The 22,713-nt window shown below is 44.6% G+C and overlaps 1 protein-coding gene across 1 annotated transcript in view; it reads left to right on the top strand.

The window, feature by feature from the left end:
- The window catches only part of Tbcel (tubulin folding cofactor E like), a 61,038-nt gene extending 48,795 nt beyond the window's left edge, over positions 1 to 12,243 (top strand). The window contains exon 8 of the mRNA XM_013346121.2: positions 8,487 to 12,243. Within this exon, the coding sequence (XP_013201575.1) occupies positions 8,487 to 8,805 (319 nt within the window). The 3' untranslated portion in view covers positions 8,806 to 12,243. The remainder of the gene's footprint in view (positions 1 to 8,486) is intronic.
- Positions 12,244 to 22,713: the final 10,470 nt, after the last annotated feature.

The raw sequence follows: 22,713 nt of genomic DNA, 5'->3' as shown, positions 1-22,713 counted from the left end.
CTCTTTCTGACTACCAACGCATCTAGTAACTCTCTTTCCTCAGGCTCTGGCACGCGTGTTCTCCCCCTCCTCCCCTCTCAGTTTGGATTGCACCAAGCAGGTTACCTGTGTGGCTTTTTCCTCTTCCTTTCACCTTACTTGAGAGTCTGTCTTTGCACACCCTAGCTAAAACAGCACACCTTTGCCTCCTGTAATTCCCTTTACTTAGGTTGATTTTCTCACCAACACCTGATTTACATCATATTGTTTGTCAGTTTGTAGTTAATCCCTCCATCCCTCCTACACGCTGTACTGTCAGCTAGGCAGGAGCAGCAGGTCCTGACCAGTGTCTTTCTCCCCAGGACCTAGAACACTGCAGGAATTAGTAGCATCACTGCACTCGGAGCGGGTGAGGAGGATGAGGTCAGGGAAAAGACCATCCTTTGCTAGAAAATGTTTGCATTAACCTAATGAAGGTGAGCAGAAGATTCTACATGGTGTTCTCACATAAGTAGTGAAAGGTGGAACGGGGCAGTGCTGGCCCTGGTGGGGTAGGGGGAGCTGGGGTGGATAGCTCAGGACTTAGCTGTTGTTTTCTTTACTATGAGTAGGAAATTGCTGGAAGTTGGTGTGTATGGGTCGGTTCAAAAGGTGGGCTTGGGTTCTGGTTTCAGGGAGGGGCAGAGAGACCCGGAGACTGAATTAGTAATGGAGACTGTAGTAAAAGAGGCCGTGTGCTGGGCACCGCAGGTCTTTTTAGAGATGCTCACGTTTGGCTGAGTTATAGAATTCCGTCCCTGGAAAACACATTGCACGGCCCTACTTGTTTTCAGATATTTATAGTGGCGACTCCTCCAGGGGATATAAACATCGTTCAGGGAGGCAGGAGTCTCTGCGCTGACTGCTCCTGCACGTGTGTATTATTTTTATTTTACCCTTTATCAGATGTCTGTCACATTGCTTCTGCTTACCATTTTCCCTTTATCTTGTGTTTGCTTCCTCTCTCCATCTCCTCTGAGAGATGGGAATTAAATTGCTGTTTTAGTCCTGAACTAATATGTAGCCCACTGCTTAATTTTAAAGAGAGAGAAAAAGGACAAAAGGCGGCAGCTTCCTTTTGAATGTCAGCATGCCATGTATCTTTGGGGGTGCAGTGACTTTTTATTTTGAGCACAGTAGGGGGAAGTAAGTGATTTGGGGTGCCTTTTTTTAGACTTTAAAATTTCATATCTCATCATGAGTTGTAAGTGCTAACAGTTAACTGTTAGCTGCTGCACAGAGCAGTGCTGCCATCAGAGCTGCAGCGGAGCCAGAGGGGGCTTTCTTAAGCTAGTCTTTGCTCTGCAGCCCTTCCAATGCTTCCTGCCCCCAAGCTGTGTCCCGGGAAGGCTTCTTTACCATGTCAAGGATTAGGCGGCCAGTTCCTAGAGTGCTTACTTAGTTGTCACCAGTGGTATGCTTTGTGGAGTATGGAGGGTGTTTTCCTGCTAGAGACTAATGGCTTTTCTTAGCCGAGCTGATTGTATCTGCCTGTGATTGTGAGACAGGGCAGCGGGCTGTATTTGGACACCACCTTGATGAAGGCCCGTTTTGTCTCCCAGGCTGGAAGAATCCTAGCACACTGTGTCCGTTACCTCATATTCCTTCCACACAGAGGGCCTGCTGTTGTGAAGAACATTCCTCCCCTGGACGCGGGTCTCCTGGGGTTCTCTGCGTTGCCAAGCTCCATCATCCTCTGTCAAGAGGGTGACACAGCACTGCTCACCTTGGGCTGGGAGTCTGATGAGAGACAAAGGGGCTTTCTCCTCCCCGTTCCTTGGAGACCCTCTGAAATGTTAGCTTTCCCTGGAGCTTGCAGGCTTTGTCATTCCAATTACCCAGGACTTGGTTTTGACTTCTTGCCTCTTTCCCAGCTGCCTTCCTATCTTGATAGCAGTTAGAGATGAGCATTCTAATATACCTGCAAAGGAGAGGGAGAATGAGCCTCCCAAGTTCCCTGGTCTTGCAGACATTGGCTTTGCTCTATGAACTTCAGCTTTGGCCAGAACAAGTAGCCAGTATCTTTTTTTGTGGTATTTTTTAATGAAAAATAATATTGAAAAATACTAAGAGTAATAAAACACCAAATTTCCACCATTCAGAACTGATGAGGCTAATATTTCTCATTATCTTTGGTTTATTTTTAATTAAGAAGAAATAATATTGCAGAAAAGAAAATGGGGTTCTTTTTGCCTCTCCTCTCATCCTATTCCAGGAAGCAACCAGAGCAAGATTTTTTAAAGGTTTTATTTGTGTGTGTGTGGGGGGGGTGTATGCGCACATGAATGCAGGTGCCCACAGAAGCCAGAAGAGTTTGTCAAATCCCCCTGTTCTGGGTGGTTGTGAGCTGTCTGATGTAGGCACTGGAACTGAACTCAAGTCCTCTGCAAAATTAGTAGTAAGTGCTCTTAACTGTTGAGTCATTTCTCCAGCCCCTTGTGCCAATAACTTGATGTGTATCTTTGATATCTCTTCTTAAAACCACCACCAAAATATAAAGTAGGGTTTATATTTCTGTGGAAATGAAGTATCTTCCTATATGGTCTGTAGCATTTCCGCCTGGTCTTTTCAGTTGTATTTTCTTGGAAACAGGATCCCCACCCCCCTCCAACTTTCCCCACTTTATCTCTCCCAACTTCATTTATTCTATTCTTTGTTTTTTATTATTAAGTCCAGTTGGTACTGGCAGTATGCATAGGTGTGGGGTCATCCACTGAACTGGTACTCCCTTCTCCAGTGGCTGTGAGCAGCCAGTAGCTCTTCAGCTAGGGGTGACATTTCGTGAGTTCCTCTCCCTCTTTGATGCAATTTGACTGGCTTGAAGCCTGTGCTGGTCTTGTGTGTGCAAAGGTAAACCCCTCCCTCACCAGTGTTTTTCAAATTGTTTTAGTTATTGCAGGGCTGTTTGTGTCCCATGAAGCCTTTAGAACTGTAAGTTTCACCCTGCAGAAACTACAGAGCACAGTGAGTTTGTTGATATATGTGGGGAGAATTAGCATCCTGCCTCTGCTGACTGCCCTCTCTGTGTGGAATGCAGAATGTTCTGTGTCCTTCACAGGTGCTTTCCGTTTCTCTCACAATGTCTTACACAGCATTGTTAAGTTCCTTTCTAGGTACTTTCTTAATTTTTGTTGCTCTTTCAAATGAGATCCGCTTTTCCATTTTAGGAAGGCCAGTGAAGGCTTTGCATGCTGGTCGTCTGTCTTTCCTAACGGCATACGGAGTAGTTCATATTTACTTCCTTGGGGAGTTCCCTGCACACAGTTATCTCCTCAAATAATTTCTGTGCTGCTCATTTCTTTTTCTGGTGTGATATTAAAATGACGGACAGGCTGGGATGTGGCTCAAATGATAGAACACTTGTGCCACGTGCATGATGGAGGCTCTGACTTCAATCCTTAAAACCACCCAGATGGAAAGGCAGTGTAGGAAGCCATCCAGTGATCCCCTTCCTGTTTGAGGAGAATGTATCCAGCCTTCGGTGTGAAGCCTTCTGACATGAAACTGGACTTTTACTGAGTTGAGATAGTTTTATTCTTGACTTTCTAGGGTGTTTCTTTGGTCATTGAATAGCACCAGGTTTTATAGAATGGTCTTTTTGCATTTGATTGTCGTTTTCTTCCTTTAGTCTGGATTTAACAATGTGTTTCCTTTGCTGAACCATTTTTGCATTCCAGTATTCAGCTAGTTATAGACTAAGAAATATTCTTTATAAGCAGGTAGGATTTAATTTTATGCCATCCAGAATGTTCCAATTTATTTTAAAATGTAAAATTGGCCTATAATAATCTTCTGCTCTTCTGGGTTTTTAAGTGTTGTACCAGCTTTGTAAAATGAGTTGGGCTGGTAATTTCTTATTTTTCTAGTAAGTATTTCATTTAGCTTTAAGATTCCATACTCACAGCAGTATTCTTATGATCTGTGGGCTATGTGTCCCAGTTTCTACATTGCTCTGTTTTCATTGTGAGGACAATACTTCCACATGACAGCAAAAAGCGCATCTTTCTATTTACATGCTTAGCAGTCATGAAGCACGTAGTTCCCAGGCAACCGCTAGCAGCGGTTTCCTAACAAAAGCCACTGCAGTTGTGCTGAATTTCTGTACGGAGATGGTCACAAATCAGTTGATTCAGTGCTGCTGTATGCTAACGCTGTTAGTATGAACCCTAGTGAGAGCCTTGCCATGTGGAAAGCAGGCAGTGATCATCGCCTTTCACATTCTAGTCATAATGTTCGCTTCTGCTTTTCCCCTTTGTCTTGGTGGATCCTATTAAATGGTTGCCTTATATCTGGATCCATTTTAGATTTTAAAAAATTTGAGATGTGTGTATATATGAGTGTATGTATGTGTGTGTGTGATGTGTGCGCATGTACAGGCCCGAGGACACTGGGTGTCCTCCACTGTCACTTTCTACCCTATTCCTCTTGAAATAGACTCCAGCTTCGCCTGGAGTTGGTGACCAGCTAGCCCCAACAATTTCTGGGCCCTGCCGCCACAGTACTGAGGTTAGGCAGTTATTTTACATGGGTTCTGCTCTCTGTTCAGACTGTCATGCTTGCCTGCCAAGCACTCTTAGCCACTGAGGCATTTTTGTAGCCCTACATTTTCTTTTCTAAAATCTGATTTATTGCAATATAACTGACACAGAGTACATTTTCACCCTTTTTAGTTTATAGTTCTGAATTTTGACAGTCCCATTATATAACCTCCAGCACAACCAGAATCTAAAATTCCCATCATCTAAAACATATTCCCTCCTCAACCTTTTCCCCTGACTCCTACCCTCTGTCAGCTACAGCTTGTTTGCTGGGCCTGTTGTTTTGGCTTCTCTAGAATAGTGTACCACTGGAATCTGTGCCGTTTGTAGCCCCTTTTCATTGAAGCATTTGTTAGGATTAGTTGTAGTTTTGTGGGAGGTCATAGCTCCTTAAGAAGGGGTTTTATGCCTTGACTAATGTCCATACAGATTCCTTAGAAGACCTGGAAGAGTAGACCTCAGCAGCCTCCATAGGCTCGCCTCTAGAATAATGCCACAAAAGTGCCTCCAAGGGCACTGTTCCTGGTGGAGGGGGTGCCTATCTCAAGCTCTGTCCTTGGTACTTAGCTAGTCACCTTAGTTTGACCTCCAGATTAGCAGGTTGCTGCCAGGCTGTTGACTCCAGGAAGGAACCTTGCTTGAACTTCAGTTTGGTAATGAAGAAGCTGCTATCTAGACTGTCCCCATGCTGTGTGTGCTAGATTCGTTCAAGGCTGACTGCTAGTGGTGGAAATTAAATCTCATCTGCAAGGGTATGTGGGAAATGTAGTTTTTATTTTTTTTAAACTCTGCAGTCTAAGAAGGCCAACCAGGAAGAGATTCAACAAATATAGACATGTATTGAAAGAAAATGTGTGTTAAGACAATTAATAAGAGTGACTTGAATTGATAAGACACACGGACAAGGAAGCAATAGATTAATACAACATTTAGGAGAAAGAAGAATTAAAACATGTTAATTGGATGAAAGCACTGGAGGAAAGAGACACAACAGGAAGAAGCTAGACTGGCTTTTAGTGTTTGGCTAGAGTAATTGAATAGTTTTCAGTGCTGTTTTCTAAGACATGAAAGATTGGAAGAAAACTAATTGGGGGTAGTAGTCGGTTATTTCTGTACGTGGTTGATCTTGAGAAATGTGTAGGACAGTACAGTGTCCCAGCATACTTCCTCATTTGCAGCAGTGAGGCTGGTTGCTCTGTGTGGGTATAGCTTAGCTTATAGTAATGTTTATGCTTGAAATGGTTTCATTCGTCTTCAGTGTCAAGTGAGTCTAGAAATACAAAAGTTCCCATTGTTAAGTTTTAGTTTCATATTTAAGCAGGCTCAGGTTTTATTATTAATTCTCTAATCCTGCTATTGCCTTTTTTCACTAGAAGAATTCATGGCAACTCTGTTCCCTCTGTCCTTTCTCCTAGCTAAAATCATTGCTGCACAGAATTGGGCTAGGGACAGTGGCCTTGGCTATTTCTTTTTAACCTGCTTGTCTGGTTGGCAGTGGTGGCACCCACCGCTTCTCTCCCTCCCACCCGGCACCCCGCATGTGTTCACCATCTCCTTGAACTCTTGGATTTTGTCCTTCCACTCTTCCTGCGTCCTAGACCGCAGTGCCTGTGCATTCTTTCCTCTCTCCTCTGGGTGTGCTTGCTTCAGATTGCACTCTGCCTCTGCCTTTTCACCTCTTGTTTCTTCCCTCTCCTCCTTTTCCTGGGATATGTGCTTCTGTTTCTGTGGCTGATGTAGTTTTTGTTTGGAAGTGGACACTTCTCAGGTTGCTGAAACCTGTCATGTGTTAGCTTTCCTTGACCCCTTTGTTGTTGCCTCTTCTGTCCCTTGTAGGCAGAGTTTGAGGGTGTTGCTCTTGTTTCTACTTTTCTGTAGTCTGGAGGGGAAACATGTCTTTAAGTTGGGTCAGCTCGTTTGACCATATGGCCTCAGCTGCCATTTTTCAGCTTCTGATGCATATCACAATGTCTCTGCTTGTGTGAAGGCATGCGACAGGAAGGCATGGGGAAGGTTTCAATGTGGAGCCTTCTGCAATCTCAAGTCCTGGTGGTTGTGGTCATAGTGTGTGTGTGTGTGTGTGTGTGTGTGTGTGTGTGTGTGTGTCCCCTCCTGTGTTGTGATGGCTTGGCCTTTGCTAACATCCTGACAGTGGACAGCCAGCCAGGCTTCTGATCCCTGGGCCTTTCTCCATCTTGGTTCCTCTGTACCATGGCTGACTCCTTCATCCTTGGCTCTGTGTTTTCACTGAGGAAGACTTTCTCTCTTTCCCTTCTTTCTCTGCAGTGGTTTCCACAGTCTGAAGATCTGACTTGATCTTCTATCTCCCACACTACCGAGCTCTGGGCTCCATCGGAAAGGTTTTGGCCATGGGGTTATGCCCCATTCTTCTGTTGCTGCTGATGGTGTGTGGTTTTGGGTTTTGTTTTCTTTGTTTGTTTTAATCTGGGCTCAAGCACTTGAGACAGTTCTACAGGCTGTCATGTCACACCAGCACCGTCTCTAAGTCCCTCCTAAGGACACTTCAGTTGTAGGTTCTAAGGTGTGTGTGTGTGTGTGTGTGTTACTATTGTAAGCTCCAAAGATATAATGCCATTTTTTTGTATATGAACTTAGAATGTACAGGGCCTTACTCGCTGGTTTTATTTATGGCTGTCCTTCAGGTAGGAAGGGCAGGACGTAGCATCCTACACTTGCTAATGAGGAAGCAGATCCAGAGGGCTCGGTGAGCTGCAAAGTCATCGTGTTAATCACAACGCAGACTTGAAAGTCAGGGCCTGTGCTATTCCTGCTCCGCCCTGCCTCTCCCTCCATCTCTCAACACAATGTCTTACTGTGTCATTAGTGTTCTACTAACCTTATTATGACACTGATCGTGCCGAGGAGAAGCCAGAAGTAGAGTGGGAGAGCTGGAGCATCATGCTACGTGACTGTCAGGTTCTGATCTTTGATTAACCTCAGCAAGTCTTGGTTACAGCCAAACTCATGGTGGCTTTCCCCTTCTCTGGTATGTAGGAGACTGTCCAACTTCCTCCATCAGCTCAGACTTCATTCCCTCAAGGCTGACAGTAGCTACAAGAATTTCTGTGTAGGAACTTACTATTGGGGACCGTTTTCACCGCTGGAACTCACTTTTCTCTTAATGTGCTTTGCTTTTTTATCTCTGCCCCTATGACAGAAAATCTTTATTTATGGTCTCTTTTTCCAAGAATGAGTCCTTGATCCTTTTATAACTCTTGTATTTAGCTGGGGCCAGGCTGGAACATTCCAACAAAACTTCGTTAAAGGAGTTAGATAATAGCTGGAATACATGGTATTGTTGTTCTATAGATTATGGTTTCTTGGTACTTGGAGAAACTGCTCCCCTACCATCCCCCTGTATTACCAAGAAACATGTGCTTTGTTAGGTATTTTCACTTCTCAGTGCTAACACCCAAGAAAAGCACAATCTCGGGAGGAATTGGACTCTTCCCTGTTGCCTTTGCAGCCCCTGCTTCTCTAGGTTGTTTTCTTTCTCTAACTTTTTTCCATCCCCAATTGCTTGAGAGAGGGTATCATAGAGCCAAGGCTGACCTTGACCTTGCTACATAGCTGAGGATGACCTTGAACTTCTAATCCTTCTACCCCTACCTCCTGAGTGCTAGGTGACAGGTGTGCAATCACTCTGCTAACTGAGAGACATCCTCAGCCCCTCTAAGCCTGTTTGTACATAGCAGAGGCATGGGGCTCATCTTCAAGAGAAATGCTTCTCTCCATAAGCTTGTGGTTTTCCTTTGGCCTCAGCACAGTGCAGAAGCCACAGCGGTCATTCAGTAGCTAGCTCTGCATGTCACAGGAGAAGATGAGAAAAGATGGTACGAGCAGAGGTGTAGTTTGCTTGTGTGTTGTGAGTGAGTTGTTGAAGGTGACACTGTTCTTTTTATACTGTAGGTATCATGAACTCATTACAAAATACGGGAGATTGGAGCCTTTGGCAGAAGTGGACCTAAGGCCCCAGAGCAGCGCAAAGGTAGAAGTCCATTTTAATGACCAAGTAGAAGAAATGAGCATCCGTCTGGACCAAACAGTAGCCGAACTGAAGAAACAACTCAAGACTCTAGTCCAGTTGCCCACGAGCAGCATGCTTCTGTACTACTTTGACCACGAGGCACCCTTTGGCCCCGAAGAGATGAAGTACAGCTCCCGAGCTCTGCACTCTTTCGGCATTAGGGATGGAGATAAAATTTTTGTGGAATCAAAAACAAAATAACCTCTACCAGCCTTGTAAAAACTCACATAAGGACTTCCTGCAGGGTGTTTGTTTCCAATGTGTTTTTCTTTAGGAAGAAGGACATTTCCATTTCGTTTTGGTTTTTGTTTGGCTTTTGAAGGGGTTTTGTATATTTTCTTTCCCTAGAATGGGATTTTTTTTGGTATTTTCTACCACAGCTCAGTAGGCTCAGTCAGCAGACCTTGCTGCATCTCCAGTCTTTACTCTCTCTCTCTCTCTCTCTCTCTCTCTCTCTCTCTCTCTCTCTCTCTCTGTCTCTCTGTCTGTCTTTCTCTCCCTCTCTCTTTCTTGAAAGATGACAGAGAAATCACCGACTTCTTACTGTGTTGCTGGCGTTTGTCAGCCTCTGGACTCTTTCCTGCTAGGCTGGAAGACAGAATGGTGCCTAAGAGGGGTGGTCCACAGTGTTCAAATGCAGAGATGGGATCTTCCCTGGAGGGCAGCACCTTCTGTCCCTGCCTCCAGTCATTCTTTTCCTCTTTTCCTTTCTGGGCTCCAGTTTTTCACTCGGACTTGCACATACTTACCTGTTTTATTCTGTTTGTAATTTACTTAGTGGGTTTTTTTCCCCTCAAATTTTGTCTCCCTCCCCCCATTTCCCATTTTAAATACTTTTGAGTATTTTAAGCATTTTTCAGCCTGAATCTGATCTCAGGAACTCCGTTAGGCTTTTAAAGAGAAGTAGGTGAGAGTTAACCCAAGAAAACATGCCGTTGCCCTGGAAGCAGGGGCAGAGAGCTCTAACCTCTCTGCTGCCGCCCCGCTGAACGCCTGTTGTGCATTGACCAGCCATCACGCCTATTGCGTCCTTTCTTTCTGCTCAGTGGTTGTTATTTCCTGGCAGCTTTGCCTCCTAAGCTACTGGAAATAAAGTACGAGCCTGGACAGTTCTGGGTATATACTCCGTAGCAGAGAGTCAGCTGACGGATGGCCAGGCCTGTGTGAAGGAGGAGGTGGAGGGATTGGAGAGACTGAGCCTGCTGGCTCTCCTGCCCTTGTTGCGCTTCCGAAGCCCTTGTCCTTGCAGTGTCATTAAAAGTGAGAGACTTTAATCAAAGGGAACTGTGGTTCCCACCTTTTTCTTGGGACTTTGTGATGTCATAATTAACAGTTGTTTTGTGTTTTATTTTATGTCCCCTGTGGATGGTTTTTGCCTAATCGATGAGTGAAGTTTGAGTGTCACAACAGCCCGGGTTTCTTTTGCAGAAGTATTTAACACCAGTTCCTTGCATACTCTGGAACCTAGTTCTCTGGCCTTCCGTTCTTTGTTAGTTAGATTTAAGTCCTTTCTTCAGTATAGGGATTTTTTTTTCTAGTCCACTGGCTACTGGTGGGAGGCAGCAGAGGATCTCAAAGAATGCACCTGTGGCCTAGTTGGTTTTGTGTTTGTTTGATTTGGTCTTTATTTCTCCCCATCGGCTTTTCACCTTTGTTATAGGGTTCCACCTCTCCTACAAACTTAGTTTCTTGTAAACTCCTTAGGGGACTCTGATGACTTCTTCACGGGTGGGGAGTTGTGTTTTCAAGTTTCCTCCGCCACGGGGCGGGTGTTTGTTCTCTTGATGCACTTCAGGTTCGGTACGTCTAAAGCTATTGATCAGGCCTATGGACGCAGGCCGGCTTCACCGCAGCGCTAAAGGTGAAAACCAAAGGGTTTAGAAAGATGAGTGCGGCCAGCTTCCCTGCTGCAGACTGTATCTCAGAATCCTAAAGATGAGCAGCAGGGATCCGGCCAGTATAGACAAGGACAGTTATTTTGCAATCGCATTTTCTTGACAGATTTTTTTTTGGAAATAAGAAAAGTGTGGCGACAGTATCACGAAGATGAAGACTGGGTGCTTTGTGTGTACGCGTGAGTGCGGAGGGGTTTGCGGGAGAAACTATAAGGCAGACTTTGCTTTCGTCAGCCTGGGAAACAGATGCACTCTTATTTTTGAACTTTGGAGACACTTCTGTCCCACGGCAGAAGTCAGAGTGAGCACTTACACTTTGGTCATAAGTGGAATGGTCACAATAAGATATTTTATATATGACAAAGTTTTACGAAATGCTTTTTTACTCTTTGAGACCTGTTTCTTCTGTTATTACAGAACAGTGTTTATCTTCTGCAGGCCTAATCCTTTATTACAGTTGCATGTAAAGGGAACTTCTCATCCAATAACTGATGTAGGTATTCTAGGGCATTGTAATTGGTGGTTTGAATAATTGCCGGATCATTTCCAGTGAAGAAAATCTCAGATACAGTCCTTGGGCTTTTAGAATTACAGGAGTAAATGAAAAAAGCTGCTTGAGCATGCGTATTTACAGACTTATTGGGTGGCTGAGTAAAGAGGCTGCTTTTGAAGTAAAATCGGTGCTGTGTAGACATTTATAATTATTTAGAATTTTATTATAAGCTGTTATAAAATTATTTTTATAACAGATGCAGAAGGAGGAAAGAAAAGACTGTGGACCTTTGAGTCTGCACGTCGCGCACCATGCTTGTCTGTAGTTGTCTGTGTTTTAATGTTGACTTCATCAGATTGAGTGGGAGCACATGTTGACAGTTAGGAGGCAAACGCTGTCTTCACCGGTATTACAGAGATGTGCCTTCAGGCATAGCAGAGAGAACATGCCTTCCTAAAGTAGAAATTCTTTTCAGTTGTGGAAAAGGAAAGGAATAACGCAAAAAAGAAAGCCAAACCCAAATCAGGAGTCTTCACTGTGGGTGGAGCTGCTAAAGCTGTGGTCCAAATGGATTGGGTTTGATGGTTGAGATCTCCTAGATTCTGCAGCCGTAGCCATAGATGCATAAGAAAGCAGCAGAGGTGATCACCGTGGGAGCCATGCCACTAATAGCTTTTCCTAACACAGTGTGGCTCTCTGCACGGCAGCTTAGGCCCAAGGGCAGGTAGACCATGACTCCATGACTTACGCATCGTCATTTCTGTTGATGAATTTGACTTTTCCCTTTATGCCATGTAAGACGGAAATGCAAACAAACTGCTTTCAAGAATGCCCAGAAGCTCTGTGTCCCCAAATGTTATTGTGAACTCTACTGTTTTTCATAGGTGCTTCCTTAAAATGTATGTTTATTGTAGTGACAGAGAGGGACTGGACTCTCAGGCCCTTTACAGTTGTCTCCTGCAGTTAATGGAAATATAAATATATATATATATTTTATTTTAGAATATAATTTAAACATGAAGGTCTATTCTTTGCACTTTTTATTAATATATATAGAAAGATAATCTTTAAAAAATTAAAAATCCAAGTCCATTTGCTTCTTGTGTTCTGAATGTTTCTTTTGGAGGGTCGGGACAAAGACGTGTGATCATTTTTATACAGATGGACATCGGTTCTGGAATGCCTTCTTGGGAGGAGTGGCTTAAGCTAGTAGGAGCCTGGCCATCCTGCCAAGTGTAATAGCAATTTTGCTGAGGCTGAAAAAAAAATCTCAATTAAAATTTTTAAGAAAAAAAAAAAGCTTTTACTTTCTTGTTAACAAATTTTAGGTTTCCAACACATTTTCTACACTGTTTTGCTTTTTGTTTTGTTTGTTTATTTATTTATTATGTATACAATATTCTGTCTGTGTGTATGTCTGCAGGCCAGAAGAGGGCACCAGACCCCATTACAGATGGTTGTGAGCCACCATGTGGTTGCTGGGAATTGAACTCAGGACCTTTGGAAGAGCAGGCAATGCTCTTAACCTCTGAGCCATCTCTCCAGCCCCCTTGTTTTTGTTTTTGTCCTTTGGGGACAAAGCTTTCTAACTATTCAGTACCCTCTGTATTGAGTAAGAGTGAGATTTTCATTTTGGTGAAGTACAAATTTGCCATTTTTCCTAAAAACATTGCCTCCAGGTTTGGGGCATTTTACCCTTATCTGTTCATCTATGATTTCTTGGTAAACTGGTGGGAATTAACATTCTTTGGAGAATTAAAGACCAGAGAGTGTGCTCCCGTACTGAAAAGGTAGTGCCCATGAAGTCCTCTGGGTGCTTCAGAAGGATGTGGGTGTCCTCTGTTTAATCGAGGGGAGGTCTGTTTCCTCTTCAAAGAGTGGATGCCTTCAACTTGGGTTAAAGTCTGTGGAGAGACACCATGACCACGACAACTCATAAAGGAGAACGTTTCCTTGGGAGGGCTGCTTACGGTTTCAGAGGTGCAGTCTGTTCTCATCATGACGGGGAGCATGGTGGCAGGTAGGCAGATGTGCTGCTGGAGCTGAGAGTCCTTACATCTTGATAAGAAGGCAACAGAAAGTTGACTGAGAAACTGGTTGGTATCCTGGGCATAGGAAAAACCTCAAAGCCCACCCCCACAGTGACACACTTCCTCCAACAAAGCCACACCCATTTCAGTAAAGCCACACCTCCTAGTAGTGCCTCTCCCTATGAGATAATGGCAGCCAATTACATTCACACTACCACAGTCATCCTTTATTTTGGGGTGCTCCAAATACTTAGAAGGTAGATTCGCATTCAGGCATCCAACTGATCTGAAACTACTGCTGATTCCTCCAGGTACCCCTAAGGTCACTTGTCGCTTTCCAGCCCCTCTGGAACAGAAACTCCCTTTGGTCTTCCTGTTGACTTACTGAGGCAGGCACTGCTGTGCCGGTTTTCCCCTAGAGAGTGAAATGGATGCACAGATAGGTTATTTAACTTGTCCAAAGCAGCACCGTGGGCAAATGGCACTTGGCTCCAGCGAATTGACAGCTGTGTGTCATGCCTGGGGCCGCAGCCCTCCCTCCAACCCTCACCTCCATTGTTAATCCTCGTGTCGCTCAGAACAGAGTCACTGGTGTGGCTGACAGTGCTCAATCCAGCTTCATAAGCTCCGGTGTCAATAACAGAATTGTCACTTTGTGGTTGGTGGCTAGCTACTGAGATTCCTACTTCTCTGAGAGGCCATATTGGGTGCTTGTGATTGGTGCTGTCCATAAAATGAAGCTGTAATATGATGTCAGGAAACTGCTAATTCGGTTTTTCACTTAGGTCATTCTTGGTTTCAGTATGGAGCCAAAGGTGAGAGGGGCACTCGTTGCAATTGAGATTAATGTCAATCAGCATTTATCAAGGAAGGGAAAATATGGTTATAGCCTGGTGGAGGCCTTTTGTGGCTGCCACTGCTATTGTTCCTCCCTTGCATTCAAGAAGGAGCTGTGTGAAGCATATAAATATTGCCTACAAAACAGCTGGGTTATCTATTCTGGCCTGCAGGAGCTGAGTCTGCCAGGCCAATTCCAGTGCAGTTTGAATTTGTAGAGTCCTTCACAGCCACCCCTTCCTCGGTCACTTCAGGTAACACAATCAGTGTGTTAAGAAAGAACAGTCATGGGAGGGTCAGACATGAAGAAATTAAAAAGGAAAAATGCCATGGGCACATTTGAGAGCAGCTGACTCCTTTACTCAGGAAATACAACAGGGGTGATGTGAATTGTCTCAGTTGTATTAAAATGCTTTTTTTCTAAGTTTCATATTTTACATTACAAAGAGACAACATTAAGATGTTTAAACATGCCTTTAATCCCAGCACTTGGGAGGCAGAAGTACGCGGATCTCTGTGAGTTTGAGGCCAGCCTGGTCTACAAGAGCTAGTTCCAGGACAGAGAAACCCTGTCTTGAAAAACCAAAAAATAAAAAATTGAAAAAAAGGTTTAAATTTAATTTCCAACAGGTGACTTCCACAAGGTTCAGGACTCCAGCAATGTAAGGGAGACATTGAAAGGCCCCCATTGTAATATCTCTACTGCATCTTTTGTTCATTTCTTACGTCTCCCAGAGTTTATACAAATAATAGCATATATCCAAATATACATTCTAGCTGCTTTGCTCTTACACAGCCAAGGGTGCACATTGTGTGCTATCAGCAGCCTTGCTTTCTTTGTCCATGGAGATGTCTCTGGGATAGGATGTAGGAAATCATCTTCGCCTCTTTATACACTGGAAGTAATCATTGGTACGAACTGATGTATCTGATGGGTACCCTATTGGGTACATTTGAGTTTCTCTCCTCTCTCTCTCTCTCTCTCTCTCTCTCTCTCTCTCTCTCCTGCTTTCAGTTTGTTGCCAGAAGCAACAACGGTTCTTTTGTGTGTTTGAAAGTGTCTAGAGTCTACATTCCCATGTCTGGGGCCTCTGGATCAGAAGGCAAGAGAGTTTGCAATGTTGATAGATATTATCAAATTATTCTCCGGTGGGATAATACAAAATTAACATATAAAGGCTCAGGCAAGGTGGTTTGCGCCTTTAATCCCAGCACTTGAGAGCCAGAGGCAAGTCAGTCTCTGTGATTCAAGGCCAGCCTGGTCTACATACTGAGTTCTAAGCCAACCAGGACTACACAGTGAGATCCTGTCTCAACAAAACAAAAGCAAAAGAACACAAAGTTGCAATGGTTTATTATTTGGCACAGCCCTACAGAGTCTAAAGCTTTACTGTGGTTGAACTTGGGTTTTTGGCAGAGTTCACCTTCCCAGCCAGGCTTTGCAGCACAGGCACTTGGATTCAACACATGACCGATGCCACATGGTATCAGGCCCAAGGGAAGAAGGGTTCATTCTAGTTTAGATTTTTTTCAGAGACTTTAGTCCAATCAGCTCTATCGGTCCTGAGCTCTTGGTGAGATGGAACCTCACAGTGCATGGTGAACATGGCAGAGAAGAAGCAGGAAGGGGCAGGGGCAGAATAGACCCTCCCACATCACACTTCTTCAGCCAGGCCCCACCCACCACGGTCTCCACAGACTCTCAACTGTCTATCAGATTCTGAGTCTACCTTCAGACTCAGCGTCCGGAAACGCTCCCAGGGACATGCCCAAGTTGGGCCTTACTAAAGTGAATGTTTCTCCGCCACATCAATTGGCATGTAATCATCACAGAGAGACTACGTCACCAGGCCTAAGAACCATTGTTCTCTGCAGCCTGGCCTGGGAGGATTTATCTCTGCCACAAAAGGCGTAAGTGTGAGCACTTTTTCACCTGAGTGCCCCTGGAAGTCGGGTCGCTCACCCTGAAATCCTGTGTTGATTGTCTGTAATAAGCTTTAGTCAGAGCCGACTCTTGCCTGCCATTTAAGTGTCTTGTAGAGAATCCGTGCTGTTCTTTGTGGGGATGGAGAATATAGTGAGCCTGTGCCCTCCAATCTCAATGTGCCTGCATGGATATTAGAACAAAGCCACTTCTGAGGTTTTAGTTGCATGAATCTACTTGGTACTTCCTGTTTTAGCTGCTTAATTGTAGCTAGGAAGGTAGCCCCATGGTAACAGGACTTGCCTAGTGTGTGTGAGGCCCTGGCTCCTTTCCGATATCACAAATTAATAATGAATTCTTTGCTTATACACACTTAAGTTGGTTTCAGAAAACCGCTAAAATTTCAAATATGAACATCTTTTGTTATTGAGCCTTTAGGGAGTATTCTGGTTCATAAATAAACATTAATAAGCATCACTCTGTGATTTTTCAAAGATCCAACATCATATTTTCATATGAATATTGGCCCAGAATATATAGCACAAATGTGACTAGAACAGAAAGAAGTAGACCTTAGGGGAATAATAAATTTTGGAAATATTATTGGGTTTTAAAACTTTGTTTGCAAGGATGGAAAACTGAGCCTGCAAGATGGCTCAGCAGGTAGAGGCGCTTGCTGTGCAAGCCTGGCGACCTACATCCAAAACCTAGATAGATACAAAGTTGAAAGGAGAGAGCTGGCTTCCGAGAGTTGTCCCGTGACCTCCGTGCACACATCATGCCCATTCCATATAGCAATAAAGAAAATGAAATTACCTGGATGTGGTGCTTTAATCCTAGCACCTAGGAGACAGAGGCAGGTGGTCACTGTGAATTTGAGGCCACCCTGGCACATGCCAAGCTAGCCAGGGTTACATAGACCCTATCTTAAACAAACAAAAAAGAGGAGAAGCCATTTGTTTATATGAGTATGATCTAGAGTGAAGATCTGAAGGCAAATAGAAGAGGTGTACTTCTGGAGTGAGACTCTTGGAGGTCATTCGGGTGTGTGTGTGTGTGTGTGTGTGTGTGTGTGTGTGTGTGTGTAATAGTCTATTATGTAGAACACACACCCAGAGGAATGCAATTATGTTTTCCTCCATCATGCCATCCACTTTGAGGATATGCTATCACTCTTTCCTAGGGAAAATTGCATGTATAGTCTTAGATAATAGTTGCCTCAGCTAGATCTAGGGGCGTTGGGGATGGCCCTCACTAGTCACCAGGTAAGTGGCAGAAGTAAGTGTATTCAGGAAACACCGAGTTTGTATGGGGTTCAAGGCACCAACACCCCAGGGTCAGTTTCTTGGGAAGCAAAATTTGAGATACAGTGGGGGAACGGCAGGTCTGTGGGGAGTAACACCTGGGGAAGAAAAGAGAAGCATCAGGATGGAGCAGGAAAAGCCTTCGGACTGAGCTGCAGATCCATCAAAGGTAGTCCCATCCAAAAGAATGTTCTGGAACAAGAATTCTTGCTGGGCGAGTCCTGCCATAAACAGAATTGGCTCTGGCCTTCTACCAATGATTTCCTCAGTCACTGGGATGGAGGCACAAGGACATACCCCCATTCTGAACGCAGTGTGGACCCTGAAGAGCTGACTGTTGGGAGCTGTTCGCATACCATATTCTTTCCAGTCTCCTAGAAATCACCGAAGGTACATCTGGCCACTGTGTCTTGTGGAGACAGTCTACTCGAAGCAAGAATGGCTCCAGTCCTCTCGCCACCACTGGGGGAACTCCTTTAGGCTCTGAGATCCTGTTTCTGAGGGGGGAACTGGGGAGAGGAAGGTTAGGGGCGTGATCTACATCTGGCCTGTCACTGCAGTTTATTGCAGGGCCATAACCGGTATCTGAAGAATCCCTCTTCTGTCTACTGTAGCACCTCGGCCCTTGTCTTATGCTGGACTTAGAAGCTTACCTGATAGCTTCATCCGAACCTTGATTTGTGGATATCCCGAGACCCCAGTAACCATATGCTGCTCAGTCACAAGTAAGCAAAGTCATACCAAGAGGCACCAGAGTGAGTTACCCAAGCTCTACGCTATTATCTGTCCACAAACCCATTCTGTAAATGGAGCCCTTTGCCCCCTGTTCATCTTGTCAGCTCGTCTAACACAAAGGACCCAGGGTGTCCTAGATTGTGCTTGCATGGGTTCTTGCTATGTCTCTGCTGAGAGAATCCCCATCCCTGCGCATCTGCCATTCATTTCACTGCTTCCCTGGGATGGCGTCAGCTCAGCCATGCTTTTTATGCTGTAACATGCATATTCACTGCCAGGGCTCACGCTCACAGCCCCTTCACTGTGAAATGCTTTTCCTAGTGAGGACCTCTGGATCCTGCATCCTGCATCCTGCAAGACTTCCTCCCATTGATAGTGCTGGCTCAAGTCTCTGGGCAAGAAAGGCATGCTCACATGTGTTAGGCAGACTTTTCATCACTGTGGCAGGTACCTGAGAGAAAGAAGCAGTTTCACGGTTCAATTCATGGATTGCCTGGACCTAGCTGTTAGAGCCATTGTTTTGGGCCCTAGGGTAAGGCAGAATATCATGGTGGCAACAGTGTGCTGCAGAGGCTGTTTGTCTCATGAAAGCCAGAAAGCAAAGAGCATGGAAGAAAGGCCCAGGACCAGATGTGTTCTTTAGTGACATGCCCCTAGTGATGTACTTCCTCCAACCAGGCCATTCTCCACAGCTCTGCAACATCCCAACAGTCTGTCAAACATGATAAACCCGGGGATCACTAGTCGGTGCCAGAGCCCTCGGGATCTAGCTGCTTCCCCAGAGAATTACTTCTCAACACTACTAGCTTCAGGACCAAGACTTGAGTGCATGAGTCTTTTGGAGGACACTTCATATCTAAACTAGAAATATTTAAGTTTAGACTTTATCTCTGTTCAGTCTTCCAGGATAAAAGTGGTTTGATTGAATCATTTTCCTGCCATTTGAGGTCAGTCACTGTCCCTGAGAAGCAGTGGCATGCTGAGGGCTCAGCTGTGCTCGGTCGTCCACAGATGGAGCATTTGGAGATCAGAGGCACTAGAAGAGCCTTGCTAAATGGGAGTTCATAGCCTTGATCCCCTCTATCTCCATCCCTGTGGCTGTGGCCACCTTATAAATGTACCCATTGTACCAACCCTGACAAAGCCTGCATCACATCAGCCGGTCGAGTGCTTTTGTCTATGGAGTCCCTCTTCTGTAGCAGATGCTCTTGTGGGTGTTGATATATGACACAAAGATCTTCACATTTTGCATTCTCGCCCTTCTGTCTGTTCATGTGTCTCCACGCCAGACCTCCCTGTCACACGTTTCCACGCCAGACCTCCTTGTCACTGTTGTCACTGGTTTTCCAACTTTTCGAGTCGCTGTCCAGCTGGCAATGTGGTTCAGCACTGCCTCTGAGTTTGCACATACTGTCTCCGCAAAACTCTTCTCCTTTGGTGAAAAGTACACGATGTGATGGATTACTCAAAGCTCCACACACCAGGAAGATGCCTCCTTCTCATTGTTAAAATCGCCAATGTTCGTGAAAATTCCCAGGAGAATCACACAAGACATGTATGTGATGCTGTCGCATAGCTACAATTTATCTGCTATACACATATATGCACACACAAACACACACATACAGTACACATCACCTACACAAACTCTGGTGGGATCTGAGTTCTGGGTGGCAGGTGACAGAGCCTGAACTACCTAGTTAGGCAGTTTGTTCATGACTCTGAGTTTCATTTCCACCCTATGATAGATTGCTGGGGTCTACCTGCCTTTGGACCTTGGATCCAATAGGGCTCAGATCATAAGAGAAAATAACCACATGGCCATTGGTCTCTTGAGCAAATGTCCCATCAGAGGCCCCAGTCACATGCCAGCAGTTTAATTTGAAGAGGTGTATCTCTTCGCTGCCAGAGGTGTGACCTGATTGCAGAACACCGGGGGCCTGCATTGTAGCTTAACCACCAGGCTTTGCTAGGAACTACGCATTTCATCTCTCTCCACTGCTAACATCTACCACATCAAATGGTCAGCAGGACCTAGGGCCCGAGCGACAGAGCTGTTTGCGTTGTAGCCTAGAGCTGCTATAGAATTCATTCACACTGTCAGCCCAGCTCCATGCGGGCTGACCTCCAGGACTGGAGCCATTTTCTTAGGTTTAGAATGTGTGGCCTTCAGAACCCAAAAGCATAGACAAACAAAGGAGAGTCTAGAGCTACAAAATAAGGATGTTGCCTTTCACTTTGGAGGAGGTGTTCTTGGCCACCAGGTTTTGAAAGTTTTATTAAAACGGTATTTTCTAGTCTGGAGGATTTATCTTCCACTTTGTAGAACAGATGGCACCAGGACAGCTAACCTTCTGCCATCCCTAGCTCATCGTGCCCAGGATGCTGAGGTTTGTTACTATGTAGTGAATCAGCATGATGTACTGGGAGACCCAGATGGTGCAGAACACTCGGCATTATATTATGAAAGAAGTGTCTTAGTCCATTGTCTGACATTATAACAGAATGCTAGAGACCATGTGAATTATAAAGAAAAGAGGTTTTGTTGGTGTCATGATTATGCAAGTCTAAGAGAATAATGCTGGTGCTGCTTAGCGTGGTAGCCTTCTATTGTTCCAGGCATAGTGAAAAGAAGAAAGGCCAACATGAAACAGAGAACAGAACAGAGAAGGCCAAGACTTCACAACAGCCTGCTCTCATGGTGGCCCTGTCCTGCCAGAACTACAACTTACTCTCACGAGACAGCATCAGTTGATCAGCGAGGCTCCACCCCTAACACATCTCCGCTCCAAACACTGCTGCACGGAGACACTCAACCTACCGCGATGACCGCCCGTAGTCCTGGGATAAAGCTTTGAATGTGTGTTGCTATTTGTTCCATAAGACAGAAGCTACTGTTGGCCTTCATCCCCAATGTGTCATTCATATACCTGAAGCCACACTCGTTGGCTCTGAAAAAGAGAGGACGTTGGCAAGGCAGCTACCGCTTTGATTAGTCTGCAGTAGTGCACAGCCAATCCCTAGCCACCAGCCTGACCAGTGATAGACTCCACCATCCCTCAACTCTTAAGAGTGACAGTAATCTTGACCAGTTAATCCCCGCCCCAAGCCCAGAATGCACCCTCTTTTGTATTTACTACCTTGACTGACAGGGAGGGAGCTCTTTCAAATGCTCGAAGGCACCTCTCCTTGACACGTGTACCTCCCAGCTTAACAATGGTGATGGTTTCTGAGAAATACACTACTGACAACTTTGTCATTGTGCAGATGTCATAGAGTTCCTACACCAACTAGGACTACAGTATAACTTGGTGATGTCATCTTTTGCAACCCTGTTGTATATGTGGTTTGCTGTGAACAGAAATATTGCCGCGTGGCACGTGACTATGTATGTAAGGACATTTATATTTAATTTTATGTACACACAGAATATGCATAAATATGTATTTATAATGAATCATACAATAGGCATGTGTGTATGCATATGTAATTTTTGTATTTTTTTTTTCCACACAGGCCCTGTTGCTCTCTAGTAGAGCTTCTTGATGCGAGCACCTAACAGAATCTTGTCACTCAACAGGAGTCTCTGGAGCAAAAACCTTCCCCACAGGACATCTTGCTTCATTTCACAGTCGCTCCAATCAGCCATCTCTTTCATAGAAAGAGCATAAGAAACCTGGAGCACAAAACAGAAATATTCAGTGCCTAACAACTGTTCTCTTTTCTTTCAGGGAAATTCATTTCTGCTTACTTCTTTCCCTGGTGTCTTTTCTGTCAGTTATGAAGCAGTGTCAATTTATGTCATGTCCATAAAGCAGGAATATCTTGGGTAACTGGCACCGACCCACCCCAACTTCATCCATCCCCAGTCGAAATCCTGGCAGGAATCTTTACGCCCCTCGCACCTTCTACCAACGTGTCTTGCCATGAATAGAAGCCTTTGTTATTCATCCATCTGTGACCACCAGAGTGTCCAACCAGAGCACGCCCCCACTGACCCGCTTCCAGCCCAGCAAGCCTCGGCCAGATCAGCCACTTTCCCAAGCACCTGGTTCTCACTGGTCGCCAGAGTCCCAAAGTCGTTCTTATTCATTTATGCCGCCATCTTGTGACTATGGTTCTGCCCAGATGGCCTCCCTCCCGGCAGCAGTTCTGCCTCAAGAAGGATAAAGAATTTAATGTGGGTCAAAAGGCCGAGGAAGAAATATCCTTGAGTGCAGGAGAAAGGGAAACTGAAGCAATTAGAATATGCCACCAGCAGGGTCTTAAGATTCATCCTGTTTTACCTCTGGACAGTCAGGTCTGATGAGACTGGACTAAAAGCTTAATCAGGGCCAGGCAAAGGGCTCTGTTGCTCTAGGTGAGTCTTGGACTTGAATTTAATTCTATTTCACACAGGCATCAAGCAACTATGTCTTCTGGTTCATAAATGTGTGCCCATTGGAAGAAAGGAGTCATTTGACATCTGTAAGCGAGTCTATAGGGAGAATTCACATTTCTAGAGAAAGAATAAATGCATTGTGCAATGCTTACACAATTATCACAGGATTTTGGCAAAAGATGGAAAAACTTATGGTAAAAACCTGGTTCTCCTAACACTCTTGTCCTTTTAGCACAACATATGCAAAACTGGGATTGTTTTGATTCATTTTATTTCTGGTGCAGGCAACATTTCAGTGTCTGGCCAGAGAAAGAGTTGAACAAATGTGAAATCCCTATTGATTTGATTCACAAGAGGACCTCTCCACTGCATCCAAATTACTTCTTTTTTTTTAGTGAATTCCACTTTGAGTATTTTAATTTTGTTGGTACCAAGAGCTATTTTGCAGTCTCCACATGTTTAAATTTTTCTTTGAGATTTTTGTTCCTTTTTTTTTTTTTTTTTTTTTTT

Source organism: Microtus ochrogaster, chromosome 5, assembly GCF_000317375.1.
Source record: "Microtus ochrogaster isolate Prairie Vole_2 chromosome 5, MicOch1.0, whole genome shotgun sequence".
In the NCBI taxonomy this organism is placed as follows: domain Eukaryota; kingdom Metazoa; phylum Chordata; class Mammalia; order Rodentia; family Cricetidae; genus Microtus; species Microtus ochrogaster.
This window is presented reverse-complemented; position numbering and strand designations above follow the sequence as displayed.